The sequence below is a fragment of the Saimiri boliviensis genome, chromosome 4, assembly GCF_048565385.1.
Source record: "Saimiri boliviensis isolate mSaiBol1 chromosome 4, mSaiBol1.pri, whole genome shotgun sequence".
Classification (NCBI taxonomy): Eukaryota; Metazoa; Chordata; class Mammalia; order Primates; family Cebidae; genus Saimiri; species Saimiri boliviensis.
This window is the reverse complement of record NC_133452.1, coordinates 23102990-23121388: the sequence shown is the minus strand read 5'-3', so window position 1 is coordinate 23121388 and position 18399 is coordinate 23102990. Positions and strand designations below refer to the sequence as shown.

The window sequence follows — 18399 nt, the reverse complement described above, 5'->3', positions numbered from 1 at the left end:
ATCTATAGAGACATAAATAGATTAATGATTGCCCAGAGTTTGCGGTGAGAATACAAAATGACTATTACAGGACACAAGAGAGATCTTATTTGGATGAATAAAATGTTGTAAAACTCAATTTTGTTGATGGTCACACAACTTGGTAAATTTACAAAGAAGTATTGAATTAGACCTCTAAAATGGTTGAATTTTATGTATGTGAATTATACTTCAGTATGAGTTTTAAAAAAAAAATCAGTGGTCTAGAAACACTGATACGTTAATAACCTAGACTCTGCAGTCTCTGAAATCTGTTCTTGTGGGCTCACTATTGGTCTATGGATTAAAAGCTGCTGCTAATTTGATTTTCAGTGTTTATTTTTTATATACTGCCTACTCTACTGGACTGTAAGTTTATTGAAGATAAAATACGGTTTACAGTATTTCAGTATAAATATGTAAAAAATCTGTTTATATCCTAACCCCAGTAGTACTTGGTGTAGCATTCAGGCATAGCCCAGTCTGCGCCATTTAACTTGTAATGAAATTTTGTAATTTAACATAAGAATTGTTCTTATTAATGGAGATTACTCCTCCTTCATCTAACTGTGAATAGAATAGCATATATTTTGTTAATTTTTTAATTTTGTCATCTCCTTCATTTAACTAAAAGCATAGTAACACCAGCTAGAGGATAAACATAAAATATAAATATGTAATTATATATTATTAACATATTAAATAAGACAAGTCTAATCAATGGTTGTTTTCCAACAGAAAATGTTATTTTTAATTAAAATGAGATCTATTCATTTAGCTAGTCATTATTGATTATTTTTTAAAGTTCTTTTTGGTGTGTGTGTATGTGTGTGTGTGTGTTTAAAGAAATGGGACCTCGTTCACGATCTCCAACAATTTTGGAAACATCTCCACGACTTATTCGGAAAGCACTAGAATTTATGGATTTAAGCCAATATATACGGTAAGTTTTCACAAACATGATTGATGCAGACAACTGTGTTTATGGAATTGTGGAAACATTGACAATATGCAGTTGCTAAATGACTGAAAATTTGAAATTAAATGCTTAATATATCCTCAATGTGTCTAAACTTTTGGAAGTACATAATTTTAAATCTCAAATATGCCAATGTTTTGTTAAGTCAATTATTAAAATATTTAAATGTTTTCTGTAAAGATTTAATTTGAGGGCTGATTAAGGTGAGATGAGCTACAAAAAAATTCCCATCACACCTGCTGCCATTATTTAATTAGATTCAATTTTAATAACTAGATGATAGGATTAATAGAGATATATTAAGCATATTTATAAGCATATTTATAAGTTTGAAAACATTGTCAAAATTATTTAGCTACATAAATTCAAAAGGAAAACCTACAAGATATTCTCATAGTTTTGAACACAAATTTCACAATCACCTCATCAAGTGGCGAATCCAAATTTACTCATATTCTCCAAAATATTTTCCTAAAATATCAGTGACTCAATAAACAGAGTATAGCATATCTAGAAAGTAACCATTTATTTTTTCTATCCATAATGTTTTATTTGACACAGACCACCACACTGTTGATATGATTTGAAATTATTTGTGGTCTAAGCTTATTCCAGAGTTCCCAAATGAAATTTGTATCTCTTGATAATTTTGTATCAAGGAAAACAGATGCAGATCCTCTGCTGCAAACGGATGAACTGAATCAGCAGGAGGCAATGCAAAAGGCAGAAGAAATTCATCAGTTTCGACAGCATAGGACTAGAGTCCTTAGCATTAGAAACATTGAACAAGAAGAGCGGTTAAAGTTAAAGGATGAAGTCCTGGATATGTACAAGGAAATGCGGGTGAGTCTAAGAGTATCTACATAAATTATAGTTGGCAAATTCTTTCATAATATTAAAAAGAAATTATATAATTAAATCATACTTGTATAGAAATAGGTCTTGAAAACACAGGTTTCTATGATTCACAACGTCTAGGAAAACATCACAAATTGATTCTGCACATCTCATCACACTCCCTCCCCAAAATTCCCCTAAAAAGCAGTATTGCGAGTCTGTTCTCAAAGATGGGAAGCATAGGAGAGAAGACAACACAATTATTTGTTCAATTTGGAAAATAACTGGATGAAGATCACATTAACTGACTTGAGACTCACAAATCCTAAACTGACAGTGGGAAGATTTTTAACAAGCCAATTTGCTCCATAGAATTCCTACAGAATCCCCAAAAGGCTCAGCAAGTGGTGTCACTAGATATATTAGGAAGTAAAAGTGAAGTAGGAGGAATATGAAAATAGTTGGATTTGTTCATCTTAAGGCTATTTAGGGATCGCAAATCAACACTTCAACTTTTTGCACCCAGATTATTGTCATCCCTTCACCCCAGCAGAAGAATAGATGTGCTTTAGTTAGAGATGGCAACAAATTAAAAAAAAGGATTTCTACATTGTGGAAGACTATACTTTGTTGAAAATAGGAGTATCCTACTAGAAAATGGGAAATTCACTAAATGTATATAGAGAACTTTCCACTATGGATAATATGGATAATGAGAATTTTTTTTTCTCCCTCTTCCCTTCAACACACACACACACACACACACACACACACACACCCACCCACCCACCCACACATTCCAAAAGACACTAAAGCCTATAGGACATCCTATTCTAGCTATGGTGAGACTGTCATTTCCAGTAATGGCCCATGTGAGGAATGTGCCCATTTGACATCTCTTCTTGTTTGTCCAATAGGCACCTCAAACAGAACCTCTCTAAATCCAAACTCAAGAATGCTTGCCCTCCTTCCCATCTCAGCACAAACATGTCAAGATCTTTCGTGTCAGTCAATATCATTTGCATTCTTTCAGTTGCTCAAGCAGACACTGTGGAGACATCTTTGACTTCTCTCACCCCTCACTGATGACCCATTGTCAGAACCTCTCAACTTTACCTTGAAAATATATCCAAAATCTGATGATTTCTCACTATCTCTGTTCCCACCACCCTAGCCCAACCTGTCATTCTTATTCAGAGGATTGCTACAGCCCAGGTACTGATCTAACTGCTTCTGTCTTTGCCCCTCCACAAAGTAGTCTCCGCTTTGCCACCAAAACAATTGTACCAATCAAGACAAACTAGATTTATCCTATGCTAACAAAAACCCCAATGTCACAGTGGCCTAACATAGTGTTTGGCAAACTTATGTACTATAAAGGGCCAAACAGTAAGTATTTATGTTGCATTTACTCAACATTGCCTTTTTTTTTAACACAAAATCACAGATAATACCTAAATAAATAGGAGAATACTAAAATAAATGAAACTTTACTTAGAAAAACAAGAAATAAGCCAGATTTACTTTACAGGCCTTAGTTTGCCAACTCTGGCTAAAAACAGTAAAACAGTATATCTCATTTTAGCTCTGTGTCCAATAGAGCATCCTTCTAATTATCAAGACACCCAGGCTGAAGGAGCTTCCATAGAGACACTTCTACCATGATTATTACAATAGGGGAAGAGCACTTGGGGAATTGCACATTGGCTGTGACTATTTCTACCCAGAAATGGCACATTCATTTGCACTCACATTTCACTGACCACAGCAAGTCACATGGTCACGTACAGCTTCAAAAAAGGAACCTTCCTTGCTGACACCTTGATATCAAACTTGTAGCACCAAGCACTGTGAGGCAATGCATTTCTGTTGTTTAAACCCAGTTTGTGGTTCTTTGTTACAGCAGCCCCAGCAAACTAATAAAGAGGGAGGGCACTGCTTCCAGGTGTCCGGAAGATAACCAGAAATATTTTGTGGATTACACTAATGGTTATCACAAGGCATATTTAAAATGAAGGTGGAATCATTTCACCTCCCTAATGGCTTTACGTTTCATTATGGAAAAAGCCAAAATCTTGATTATGACCTCCAGAGCTTTCCTCTCTGATGTTCTTATCGATCGTTCTTGCCTCCTTTGCTCCTTTGGCATTTGCCAAGCTGACTTTGCCTTTCCACTAACAGCAAAGCATGTCCCCACCTCTGTGCCTTTGACCTCGCTCCTCTCTCTTCCTGGAATATTCTTTCCGCAGAGACTTTCCTTTTATGAGATCTCTCATCTAGTGTCACGTAGTAGAGAGATTTTCACTAGCGGCTCTTTCAAAATTAGTAGTCTCAAAATTTGTGTGACCGTGCCTAGGCTTTTTTTTTTTAAAGCACTTATTCTGCACATGCATTTATTTATTGGTATATGAAAATGTAGATATATTATAAATACTATGCTTTCATCTTTTATTGTTCTCTGCTAGAATATAGACTACATGTGAACAGATACTCTGTTTAGATTCACTGTTGTGTCCCCAAAGTTTCAGAGGAATGTCTGCTTCGTAAAAGTTTGTTTAATAAATGAATCAGTAAATCAATGAATGAATATTAAAACTGTGTAAGTTCAATTTATCATGTGGGAAATAATTTAAATTAAATTAGAAGACAAAAGGGAATTTCAGGATTGCTCTTTGTGGTTTTCGTGTGTAATAGTCAAGTAAATACAGCAGATGGAGAGGAAATGGAGAAAAAATACTAACTCAGACAGCTTTGAGTTCAGACCCTTCATTTATATGTGAGGTTCAGAGATAGCCCTAGCTTTGATTGAAGCCATTTTAAGAGAAACATGATCATTAACATATTTCTTATCAGATAGGAGAATAAGTAGGTTTTGTCCTCCTTCCTCAAGGGATTACTGATGTATATTAAACTGATTTACACAAACTTCTTAAACTGCCTCTCTCCTGCTCATTCTCTTTCTCTGTCTCTTTTTAATATGTTACTACTATCATGTTGTGCATTTGGTTTAGTCAATCCCATTTTATTATGGTAGATACAGTACTGTTTGTCGTAAAAACTTTGGGAAGTCTGATTCTGACATTCAGCTTTTCCAACATCTCAATAAAATTAAGCCGGTTGCAAAAAAACATGGAAAATTTCTTGATTCATTCAAGGATGAAGACAAGGCAGTCATTTCTAGAAGGGTCTTTTTAGACTAGCATGTGTGCTTTAATCCTTATTCTTTAATTATATTACTGAAACAGTAAACAATGTGGCCACTTTCACTTTATAAGATGAAGGAGAAAAGGAGAAAGCAGCAAAGGTGACTGGATAGGAGCAGCTGGTGAGATAGAGACAATTTAGGAGCTACATGAAGTCAGCTAATCCAGGAGAAGAGAGTGTGGTTAAGCAAGAATAAGAACAATAAATGATCTTGGCTTTAGCTACATATAAGTCCTTGGTGTCCTTGATGAATACAGTTTTGCAGAAGTGGTGAGAATGAAAAGTCAAACTGATAAGAACAAAGTAACCAGTGGATTGGGCCGTATTCTTCGGAGATTCCTCAAGTACAGTCCAGAAATATTTTGTCAGTGATAGAATACATGTGGGGAACTAGTCATTTCTTGAGGACAGTTACTTTGCAAGCAAAATTGGGCTTCTTAATATTTTATATAGATTGCATTTGAACTAATTTAAACAGAGAATACCTTTAGCAAAATATGTATGCTTTTCTTTACCTTTGATTATTTTTCCTACAAATGTTTTATTTGCCATACTGTGTTAAAATCCCTTTGTTGCTATGTTTTATGTATTGATAAGCTTTTGAGACCATATACTAATTTTCAACTTGAATAATTTTGCATGAATATATGGGCATAAGGACAGGATAAAGGAATTTCATTTTTCCTTTCTGGGAGCATAAGCCTTTATCAGTGGAACTTATTTGTCTGGGGTTTTGCTTTGGAACAGGACTCCTTAGATGAAGCCCGACAGAAGATCTTCAACATCCGAGAAGAGTACAGAAACAAACTGCTGGAAGCCGAGCGCCTAAAGCTGGAAGCTCTGGCTGCTCAGGAAGCTGCCATGTGGGTGGAGACAGAGAAGAAGACCCCAGCTCCTGAAAAACAGAAAAAAAAGAAAGGAAAGAAAAAGTAGTCAGGAGATGTCCAATACTACCCTTCTTCTGGAGAGAAAAAAAATCTATTCATAATGATCTATAACTACCTGCTGATAAAACAAGATATTGGGCCAATTGAAAATAGAATTTTTTCTTTCTTGGAAATGTTTTAAAGGTAACTTGTCAGTTTTCCTCAGAAAGCTAGTATTCAAAGCCATTCAAGTTTAAAATGCTCTAATTTCAATAAAATATATGTTTGACACTCTAAATTGACTGCATTTTTAATTAGACGTGAAACAAGATCATAAATTAATCAATAGAATTATCTTTGAAAAATTCAACAATGAGAAAAGTGGCTTTTATTCTTAGAAGAAATTTTGTCTCAAACTTTAAAAGTTTTAAAATATTAATAGCTGTGCTTCAGAATTATATCTTTTTTTTTTTTTTTTTTTTTTTTTTGAGACAGAGTCTTGCTCTGTTGCCCAGGCTGGAGTGTAGTGATGTGATCTCAGCTCACTGCAACCTCCACCTCCAGGGTTCAAGTGATTCTCATGCCTCAGCCTCCTGAGTTGCTGGGATTACAGGTGCATGCCTCCATATCCGGCTAGTTTTTGTATTTTTAGTAGAGATGCTGTTTCACCATGTTGGCCAGGCTGTTCACAAACTCCTGATTTCTAGCAATTCACCTGCCTCAGCCTCCCACAGTGCTGGGATTACAGACATAAGCCACTGCACCGGCTGAATTATGCCATTTTTAAAAACTGAACTTGAAGAAACTTGCTTCACTAAGCAAGCACTACCCTGGCTCAGCCAACCCAAAGTGTTAGAGACACAGGATTGAGAGATGGATTCAGGTTGTGGGGGCTTCACAGTGGGGGAATGAAGCTCAGAAAGACCTTGTGGCATCTTCAGTTCAGCATGTTAAGGTGCCATATTATAGGGTTTCATTTTCTAAGCCCCAGCAATGCAATGATTTTATTTCTGAAATGTTCGATGAACATTAAAACTGTACAAAAAATGCTTTGATTTTATATATCTCACAGAATTAGATTCTTTAATTACTAACTTGCTTTTCAACTATATGAATGGTGGGCCATTCAAGTAAAATAGAAGGCAAAACAATTCTCTGTTGCATGTAACTCACTCAAAAATGACAGGATGTCTAATATTCTTGGTCTTCAACCACTAAATAGCAGTTCTCTCTTAATATTGGGACAACCAAAAATGTCCCCATATATTTCTTAAATATTCCCAAGAAAGGGCACTGTCCTCACAGAGAACATTATTTCCATGTAGGAGAAAAGTAGATGGCTAACAAGCTGAGACAGTGAAGTCTAAGATCACAGTTAATAAATGACTATTGGAATACATTTCCAGTATACACATATGCAGTCATATTGATTGAGTTAACCAGGGTATATCCATAAAGCATGTACAGTTCCTACAATCCATAGGCCATTGTCTTAGGCAAAATGGCCCACCATTTGATTTCTTTCTCTTTAGTCTCCTACCATCTACCTCTTTTCAGCCCTTCATGTATGTCAAGATCAAGCTGTCCTTCCTCTGGGCTGGTATAAGGGCAGAGAAAACAGTGTTCTTATTCTGAAGACATAGGCCTGCCTTTGAGGTTATAGAAATTATTCCTGAGGCAAAATTCTGGTGATAATGCAGTACCATTACATGGAGTAATTTAACTCCTCATTGCCTCCAACAACTCCACTAAAGAATAGATTGTAGTTTCCCCTATTCCACAATCAAAGTGCCCACTAAAGTGTTTTGGTAATGTAACTGTCTTCATTTAAACGAATCTGAAAACTGCTTATAGCTTTATTAAACTTTTAGCTGGCTTCAAGACATCAAGTTTTCAAACAAAATATTAAATTTACTCCTAGTGCCCCTCATTATATTTAGTGTGTTTGCACACAAAAAAAATATAGCTGTAAACTCTGATCTATTAACTGATATTTATTTATCTTGTGTTCCTGTCTCATTCAAAATAAACACTTGCATTCATTGCCTCTTGAAAAGCAGGGAAATAAAGGAAGAAGTGGCAAGAAAAAACGTATAATACTAGAACTTTTCTCAGAGAAAAAAATCACGTGTTACAGACCAGGGAGGTCCTTCTTGCCCACCGCATGGAAAATACCAATACACTGAGACAGTAGGTGTTGTAGCAAAGAAAGAATTGTAATAATTGCAAGGCAGCTGAGTGAAGAGGATTGGAAATATCTCTCAAATCTGCCACTCCATGAATTTGGAGGTTAGGGTTTTTAAGGATGACTTAGTGTTTGAGGGGCTAAGGAATGGGAACTGCTGATTGACTTTGTCAGGGATGAAATCACCAGAGTGTCAAAACTGTCTTCATGTTCTGAGTCACTGCATGGGTGGGGATCACAGAACCAGTTCAATCAGTTCTTTGGTATGGGTTACTGGTATGGCATCAGTTGGTCTACCAGAATAGAAAGTCTGAAAAATATTTCAAAGACCAATCTCAAGTTTCAGAAGTTACACGTAAGAGCAATTGGTGAAGTTATAAAATTCGTGAGCATTGGGTACAGACTCTTGAGCAGTAAGCAATTATAAAAAGGCAAGCTAGAGAACAATGACCAGCTATTGTTTACTATGCCTATATTTTAGCTGAGTTCAGACCTCCATCATAATTGTAACCTTGTGGCTGTTAAACACAGTGAGTTCTAATTTTCTCTTCAAAGAATCAGTATGTCAGTATGTTCAGTTTTCTTGTTCTTTGTTCTCCATTTTAAAGTTTAACTTTCTCATCTCCTTGCCCCTAGTTTCAGCAAACAACCTTCCCACAAGCTCTAATCAGTAGTTTGCATCTATTTCCCTGGTCACCTGCTCTGTCCTGAGTCACCCCTGGTCACCTGTTTTGTCCTGAGTCACCTCTGGTCACCTGCTCTGACCTGCATCACCTTTAGTCACCTGTCCCATAACCATCTTTCCTGCCAAAATTGCTCACCGCACCACTGGCTCATATCCCACTCTCTTTAAAATAGCCAATTGGAATTAGTTTAGACTATGTGATCCAACTCTAGCCAATAGGGGAATGACACAGCAGTAAGGGTTACCTGTGTCAAGGATAAGAACTCCTTCCCCTCCCTTGTTCAGGTGTGCCCTTGCCATTGCTCAATCCAAGAGATGCACCTTTCTATAGAAGTAAATTGCCTTGCTGAGAAAATTTATGTTTGAGTGCTATTTCTTTTGCAGCACCAAAAATTTATTTCTAATAAATTTGGGGGCTCATCTGGGATTCTCACTCTCCTCTGGGGAATGGGTCTCCAGTCACTTCTTGTAGGGAGATATGTCCCACTGCCTCATTGTGATGGATTCAGGGTGAGAGACTGAGACCCACCCTGTGCTATGAATAAACCCAGAATCTCAGCAACATGGGAAAAAACAGGCCGGCAGCTTGGGGAAAAGATTCTCACATATCATGATGACCAGGTAACTCTGTGCCCAGACCAAGGTAAGAAACGTCACAGATGCAACAAAGTATTTCCTTGGTGGTCGAGATATTCTGGAGGTTGAATGTGTGTGTGAATGATCACAAACACTACTGCTTGCAGTGCTGCTTGTGTAAATGGTACTAAGCATTACTGCTGTGCAGAGTGAGTGGGTCCCATCTGCGGTTCCATGGTCACCTCATATGACTTAGGGTGTATCCTAAGCCATGCCATGGGATTTATCCTAGCACGCCAATGCCAAGAAGGACCTAAATCTCCTTTCGGGGAGTGACCAGAGTGGACAAAGTGCAAGAATAGTGCAAGAAGCCTCCAGCAGGTAGGGTTAAAGGATAGGCGAAACATCTCTAACATGAGAGATTGACCCTAATAGCCCTAGCCAGCCTCCAGAGGATAGGAAAGACATCTCTAATGCGAGAGATTGAGCCTAACCAGGACCCAATATGGAAAATGCCCCAAGCAAGACAGGGAGCAAGAATGATAAAGATGGTAACAAGGACATTCTCCTTAACAGCCCCTCTAGGTCTCAACTTAAAATACTGGAAGGATAATGAAAGGACAAAACATAAGAAAAAGCAACAAATGTAAAATATTGCTGTTTTATTTGGCTTCAGGTACCTATTCTCAAACCTCAATCTTCTGGCCAAACTTTGGGTTGAATGAGGTTGTAATGTGTCAGCTCTTAATTCAATATGTTAATGATAAAAGTTCAGTTTCTCAAGAAGAACTGAACTATGCTCTTTGTTGGAGGCAGGGACGTGTTCTCCTTTTTCCCTTATAAACAAGTAGGAAAGAACCCAATCTGGTAACTCAAAATCAAAACTTAGAGGAGCTGGTTTTCATGCCTAAAGACTCCAGCCCCATAGGATCCCACAAGCCATCTCCCCCGCTCAGTGTCCCCTATCCTTCCCCTCAGACAGCCACTGCTATCTCAGGTCCTGTTCCAAATCCTTCCTCTGCTCATGTTATCCCTCCTTCTTACAACCCTGACTCTTGGGAATTACCATCCCACAAGCCTGTTCCCTCCCAGCCTAAATATGCCTCTCTAAAAGGACTCCAGCATGAGGAATAACAATGTAGAAAAGATATTCAGAATTTCCCATTCCCCTCTGCAACTAAGGAGTCAGGCCCGGCTTTTGTTCCATTAAAAGAGGTCCCATACAGAGGGGAAGCCATCGGCTTTGTAAATGCTCCCTTGACCAGTTCAGAAATCTGGAGTTTTGAAAAGGAGCTTAAGCTACTACTAGATGGTCCTTACGGAGTGGCAGATCTAACTGATCATTTTTAGGACCGCAGTTATACGCTTGAGTGGAGTGAATGTTCGTCTTGGGCATCCTCTTTTCCTGGGAAGAAAGGAGTATGATTCGTAGGTCTGCTATGGTAGTTTGGGAAAGTGAGCATCCTCCCAGTCAAAATGTTCCTACTGTGGACCAGAAATTCCCTGCCTAAGACCCTCGGTGGGAACAGAAACAATGCAGATTGCCAGGAAAACATGCAGGACCTAAAGGAGATGATAATAAAAAGAATTCAGGAATCAGTACCCCAAACCCAAAATCTTTGTAGAGCATTTGATATACAACAGGAAAAGGAAGAAGGGTTTCTGAGATGTCCAGGAAGACTGAAGGAGCCAATGAGACAATATGCAGGCCTCCATTTGGATCATCCCCTTGGGCAAGGAATGTTAAAACTCCAGTTTTTCACTAAAAGTTGGCCAGACATTTCAAAAAAATTACAAGAGATAGAAATTTGGGAAGACCATCTCCTATGTGAACTTCTCTGGGAAGCTCAAAAGGTACATGTGAGGAGAGATGAAGAAAAGAAAAGCAGAGACAAACGACAAAACTTATGCTATCCACTTTCCAACAGATGGCTCCAAACCCATATACTTCTTAACAGAGCTTCCAGGGAGCCAGAAACTGTAAAGGGTCCAAACCCTCCTTTAAAGGACCCCAGCCTTTAAAGGGGTTTGGAGGACCAAGACCCTCATTTACCAGGTCCCCTGAAGAGTATGGGGGAGGAAGGTCAAAGAATCCCAGAACTGAGAAGGAGGAAGGGTAAGACAGGTGTTACAGCTGTGGAAGAACAGGCCACTTCAAGAGAGTGTCCTGAATTAAAATGGGAGAAAGAAGCCCTTCCACACATAACTTTCAAGGAAGAATGGGGGGTCAGAGGCTCTGTCTCTTTCACTTTAAGTCCCACCAGGAACCCTTAATATATTTAGAGGTGGGACCTAAATGTGAGCTTATCGCCTTTTTAGTCAGTTCAAGAGTGTCTTGCTCCTCTGTTTCCCTCCATCTGATCTTGCCTGCTCTTCAAAAGAACTTCTAGTCTCTGAGATAAAAGGAGAAAGATTTAAAGCAAAAATTTTAGAGAACACAGATGTTAGATTCCAGGATTGATCAATTCATACTCAGTTTTTATTAATCCCTGAAGCAGGGACTAATTTATTGTGGAAGGATTTAATGTTAAAATTAGGCATCGGTCTACAAGTGAGCCCAAGAGGATTCCTCATCTCATTAAACCTACTCACCACTGCAGATGAAAAATACATTCATCCTAATGTCTGGTCCAAAGAGGGAAACTGAGTCCCTCCAATCTACATTAAGCTAAAAACCACCAGGGAAGTAGTAAGGAGGAAGCAATACCCTATTCCCCAAGAGGGCAGGAAAGAGTTGAAACCTAGAATTGAAAGTCTTATTAAAGATGGGCTTCTTGAGCCCTGCATGTCCCCTTATAACACCCCAATACTGACAGTCAAGAAATCAGGTGAGTCATTTGGCTGGTACAGGACTTTAGAGCTATCAACCAAATGGTCCAAACTACCCACCTCATTGTTCCCAATCCTTACCCCACTCCCAGCAACATTCCATATAATCATCAAAAGCTTATTGTAATAGATTTGAAAGATGCTTTTTGGGCATGTTCCCTGGCTGAAGGTAGTCAAGATATATTTTAACTTTTGAGTGGGAAGATTCCCATTCAAGGTGGAAACAACAATATTGATTACCCCAAGGGTTGACAGACACCCCTAAACTTTTTGGTCAAATTTTAGAACAAGTATTAGAAAAAGTTGTCATTTCAAAAAAAAAAAAAATGCCTGCTTCAATATGTTGATGGTATTCTTATATCTGGTGAAGATACAGAGAAAGCAGCTGGCTTCTCTACACATATTCTTGACCATCTGCAGTTCGAGGGGTTACAAGTCTCAAAGGGATATCTTCAGAATGTGGAGCCTGAAGTTAAATATTTAGGCCACTTAATAAGTGCAGGCAAGCAAAGAATAGAGCCTGAACAAGTGGAGGGAACTGTGTCCTTACCCTTGCCTCAACTTAAACAAGAACTCAGGGAATTTTCAGGGTTAGTTGGATACTGCTGCTCATGGATTGATTCATATGCACTAAATAGTAAACTTTCACATCAAAAACTTGCCCAGGGGAAACATGACCATCTCCTGTGGAATCTGAGGAAACTGATCAGGTCGAAGAGCTAAAATAAAGGCTTATCACCACACCTGTCTTAGCCTTAGGTTTCCCAGAAAAGCCAATCCACCTTTTTGTCAATGTGGATAATAGGGTAGCTTTAGGAGTGCTTACTCAAGAACACGGAGGCTGTCAGCAGCCTGTGGCCTTCCTGCCAAAAGTCTTAGAGCCAGTTACTTGTGGCTGGCCTCAAGGCATTCAACCCATCACAGCGACAGCAGTATCGGTGGAAGAAAGAGAAAGTTAACCTTGGGAGGAAAACTGACAGTAAACACCCCCACCAAGTTAGAACTATCTTAACCCAGAAAGCAGGGAGGTGGCTCACTGACTCAAAAATCCTAAAGTCTGAGGCTATTCTGTTAGAAAAAGATAATCTTAACATTAACCACTGATAATTCACTTAACCCAGAAGGTTTCCTAACAGGGGATCCAAATCTAAAGAGAGAGCACACATGTTTAGATTTAATTGATTATCAGACAAAGGTACGGCCAGACTTAGGAGAAACTCACTTTCGCATGGGACACTTATTTATAGATGGTTCCTCCAGGGTGACTGAGGGGAAAAGACACAATGGGTATTCAGTAATTGGGGGGGAAACTCTTAAAGAAATAGAGTCAGGAAAATTGCCTAATAATTGGTCTGCCCAAAATGTAATGATCCACTGAGATGTATTTATTTTTATCAGATGTGGAATATGGAAATCTGACATTTTCATGAGCATAATTACAATGACAATGCACATTCTTATTTGAAGTTTTAAACAGTAGAGGTAAATAATTATGTTTAAAGAAGAGAAAAGGAGAAAGGGTTTGTGCTAGGGAGTGCACACTGTGTCTTAAAGACTTAGGATTATTCAAAGATGCCTTCTAACCTAAGGGATTCGTAATTGTTTAAAAAAAAAAAAAGCTGTGAGCTGTTTGCACTCAGCCAAGCCTTAAAGTACTTGCAGAACCAGGAAGGAAGCATCTATATCAATTCTCGGTATGCTTTTGGAGTGGCTCACACATTTGAAAAAATTTGGACTGAATGAGATCTCATTAATAGTAAAGGTCAGGTGCTTGTTCACAAGGAGCTAATCACCCAAGTATTGGATAACCTTCAGTTGCCAGAAGAAACAGCTATTGTCCATGTTCCTGGACACCAGAAAAGTCTTTCTTTTGAAAGTTGAGGAAATAACCTAGCAGGTCAGATAGCCAAACCGGCTGCCGTCTCTGCTGAAACACCTATTTTCCACTTAACTCCCTGTTTTCCTCCTCCTATGGTAATACCAATTTTCTCTTCCACTGAAAAAGAAAAACTACTAAAAATAGATGCTAAAGAGAATCCAGAAGGAAAATGGATATTGCCAGACCAGAGATAAATGTTATCCAAACTCTTTATAAGGGAAATCTTGTCCCAACTATATCAAGGGACCCACTGGGGGCCCCGGGCCACATGTGATGCCATTCTCAGCGTTTATGTGTATGTAGGAATTTATACCCTGGTCAAACAGGTTACAGATAGTTACTTAGTATATAAGAAAACTAATAAACAAACTATAAAAACATTGCCCCTCTGGGGAGCGAATCCAGGCTTAAGGCCACTCCAAAGTATCCAAGTTGATTACACAGAAATGCCTCCAATAGGTCTAAAATACTTACTAGTGATAGTAGATTACCTCACAAACTGGGTCAAAGCTATCCCCTTTTCAAATGCCACAGCCAATAATACAGTCAAGGCCCTAATTGAAAATATAGTATCCAGGTTTGGACTAATAGGAAATATTGACTCAGGCAATGGAACTCATTTCGCTGCATACATCATTAAAAAGCTATCCCAAACATTAGACTTTAGATGGGAATACCATAATGGGAATTCCTGGCACCCACCTTCATCAGGGAGAGTAGAAAGAATGAATCAGACTTTAAAGAACCACTTAACCAATTTGGTTCTGGAGACTCAGTTACCACGGACCAAGTGCCCTCCTATTGCCCTGCTGAGAATCCAAACTGCCCCATGAAAGATATTGGTCTTTCTCCTTATAAGATGCTCTGCAGATTACCTTATTCACACACCACTGCTGACATTCCTACCTTTGAAACAAAAGATCAATTTCTTAAAAATTATATACTTGGTCTGTCTTCTACTTTCTCTTCTTTTAAAACTAAAAATCTTTTAGCACAGGCGCCACCCCCCGAGTTCCCAGTGCATCAACGGCAATCTGGGGATCAAGTTCTCACCAAAAGCTGGAAAGAGGAGGAGCTCAAGCTGGCCTGGGAAGGACCTTACCTAGTGCTCCTAACTACTGAAACTGCAGTCCGGACAAGAGAGAGAGGATGGACCCATCATACCTGAGTCAAGAAAGCACTGCCTCCTCCAGAGTCATGGGCCATAGTCCCAGGGGGAAACCCTACCAACCTAAATCTAAGTAAAGTTTGACCCTCCTTCATTTATTTTATTACTTGTTCTTTCCTTGTTCTAGTGCTGCTCACCTGGCTATTAAGGTAACCAAGTCACCTTTTCCTCAGACAACCACATTTGATGCCTGTCGCATTATACCTTGCAAGGATCTCCAAAACCAAAGGAAACTGGCCTCCTCAGAAAAATACCTCTGTCCTTTCAAAGTAACTTCTGACCTCCATGACCCTTGCTTTATGTAAAGAAATCAGACTTTATAGAAACCAAGTCCCCTATATTTCTCAAATCTTGGGAAATGAAGACAAGCTTCCATGACAGCACTGACCCTCCTGGGACGGTGTCCTGTGGACTACTGAGGAACAAGAGTGGACTTCCCTCAAAGGGCTGCACCTCTCTAAAACGACACCTCCATTTCCTTCTAATCATCAACAGTACCAATGCAACCCAGTGCAACTCTCTATTCTTACCCCTACCTCTACCGATCTTGACCCCACTTTAAGTCGCTTCTATGGCATAGAAGCCAACTTGGTCAGCACAGACCTCATGGGGTCTTTCAAAATGCATTTCATTACACCCTCATCCTCTTTGCCTCTCTCCTCTCTTCTCCTTCTAAACCTTATTCTAATCAAACTGTCATTTCTTCTATACCCAATGATAGGACCAAAGTAGATGTTGTAGAAGTAAATGATTTAAAACAAACTTTAGCAACAGAGACAGGATATCAAGATGCAAATGTGTGGTTGGAACGGATCAAATATTCCATGCACACATTCAAGAAAAGCAATTGTTATGCTCGTGTGTACAGCAGGCCAGAGGCCCAGATTGTCCCCTTTCTACTAGGATGGTCCTCTAGTCGACCATGCACGATCTGTATGGTGGCTCTTTTCCAAGATCCCACAGCCTGGGATAACAAGTCACGTCAAGCTCTCTCTCTGCTATATCCCGAAGTTCAACATCTTGTGGGTCAACCCTTGAGGGCCACCCAGCTTCCATCTTCTGACACTAAGTTCACTTCGTGTCTCTCACTACAAGGAGGAAACTCAGCGTTCCTTGGAGACCTGAAGGGATGCAGTGAGCTTAAGACTTTTCAAGAGCTTACCAATTAGTCTGTCCTGTTCATCTTGTCTGGTGGTATTGTGGTGGACCTTTACTAGACACTCTGCCAAGTAACTGGAGCGGCGTTTGTGCCCTAGTCCAGTTGGCTATCCCTTTCACTCCGGCATTTCATCAACCAGAGAGAGAGAAAATACAACATCATAAGACAAAGGAAGCCCCTATGGGTCCTTCGACTCTCACATTTATTTAGATGCAATTGGAGTCCCATAAGGAGTACCAGATAAATTTAAAGCCTGAGATCAAATAGCTGCAGGATTTGAGTCAATATTTTGGTGGGTGACAATTAATTAAAATGTAGATTGGATAAATCACATTAATTACAACCAACAATGATTTATTAACTACACTAGAGATGCTGTTAAAAGAATAGCTGAGCAATTAGGAGCTACTAGCCAGATGGCTTGGGAAAATAGAATAGCCTTAGAATGATATTTGCAGAAAGAGGAGGAGTTCAGATGATACTTAAAACTCAATGTTGTATCTTCATCCCAAACAATACCACCCCTGATGGGAGTATAACAAAGGCACTGCAAGATCTAACTGCTCTGTCCGATGAGTTAGCCAAAAACTTAAAGGTAAGTGACTCCTTCACAGGGTGGCTAGAAAAATGGGTTGGTAAATGTAAATAAATTGTAGCCTCAATTCTTACTTCTCTCAGAGCCATAGGAGGTGTACTCATTCTTGTTGGTTGTTGTGTCATACCATGCCTCCATGGGCTGGTGCAAAGACTCATAGAAACAGCACTTACTAAAACCTCCCTTAACTCTCCTCCATCTTATTCAGAGAAGCTGCTGCTTTTAGAGAATCAAGCAGGACAACTAAGCCAAGACATGTTAAGGAAGTTTGAAGAGAAAGTACTGTAAAATTCAAGAGACGGAAGTTGCCAAATACAGTGAGTTCTAAGTTTCTCTTCAAAGAATCAGTATGTCAGTATGTTCAGTTTTCTTGTTCTCTGTTCTCCATCTTAAAGTTTAACTTCCTTGTTTCCTTGCCCCTAGTTCCAGTAAATAACCTTTCCATCAGTCCTAATCAGTAGTTGACATCTGTTCCCCTGGTCACCTGCTCTGTCCTGAGTCACCCTTGGTCACCTGCTCTGACCTGAGTCAGCTTTAGTCACCTGTTCCATAACCATCGTTCCTGCCAAAACTGCTCACCCCACCACTCTGGCTTGTAGCCCTGCTGTCTTTAAAACAGCCAATTGGAATTAGCTTTGACTGTGTAATCCAACCCTAGCCAATAGGGAAGGACACAGCAGTAGGGGCTACCTGCATCAGGGATAAGAACCCCTTCCTCTCCCTTGTTCATGTGTGCCCTTACTATTGCTGCATCCATGAGACACACCCTTCTATAGAAGAAGTAAATTGCCTTGCTGAGAAAATTTATATTTGAGTGCTATTTCTTTTGCAGCACCAAAAAGTGATTTTTAACATGGTCTTTCATTAGTTTGACATGGTCACTTTCAGTCCTCAAACAGGGAGGTGGATAGTTTTGGCAAGGAACTATCATCATTCTTACTTTAAACTGTAACCTGAATTCCTCCCATAGCTGGCTTGGTCTATATGCAGGAATGAGAAAAGGCAGTTAGCTTGAGGTTAGCAGCAAGGTAGAGTCTATTATGCTAGATTTCTCTTACTGTTAAAATTTTGCAAAGGCAGTTTTGCATGCATCTTGCCACCTCCATCCCCTGGCTTGGGCCCTACCCTGGGTAGGTTTATTTATTATACTAGATTAATAAAAGCTTTCGGTAACCTTTACAGAATACTTCTGGAAGTAACATTATGAAGAAACTTTTTTTCAAAATGTTATATTTTGTCTAATCCATTATAAAACAGATTTTAGTCATTTTAATTCAGATTAAATAGTTTCTAACCACAGATGTGTTTTTATGGAATAGCTTCATTACCTATTGAATGTGCTTAGAACTTTAAGCTAAACATCCTTGCTTTTTACTTTTTTGGTCAGGCACAGATGGCAGCATTACCACATGTATGATT

General features: G+C 39.1%; 1 protein-coding gene across 4 annotated transcripts in view; it reads left to right on the top strand.

Moving 5' to 3' along the window:
- ADGB (androglobin) overlaps window positions 1–6210 on the top strand; it is a 222578-nt gene extending 216368 nt beyond the window's left edge. For all 4 annotated transcript variants that reach the window (XM_074397308.1, XM_074397309.1, XM_074397307.1 and 1 more), the window contains 3 exons: window positions 865–961; window positions 1657–1840; window positions 5786–6210. In XM_074397308.1, coding sequence (XP_074253409.1) covers window positions 865–961; window positions 1657–1840; window positions 5786–5971 — 467 coding nt within the window. In that variant the 3' untranslated portion in view covers window positions 5972–6210. The remainder of the gene's footprint in view (window positions 1–864; window positions 962–1656; window positions 1841–5785) is intronic.
- The last annotated feature ends 12189 nt before the right edge of the window (window positions 6211–18399 follow it).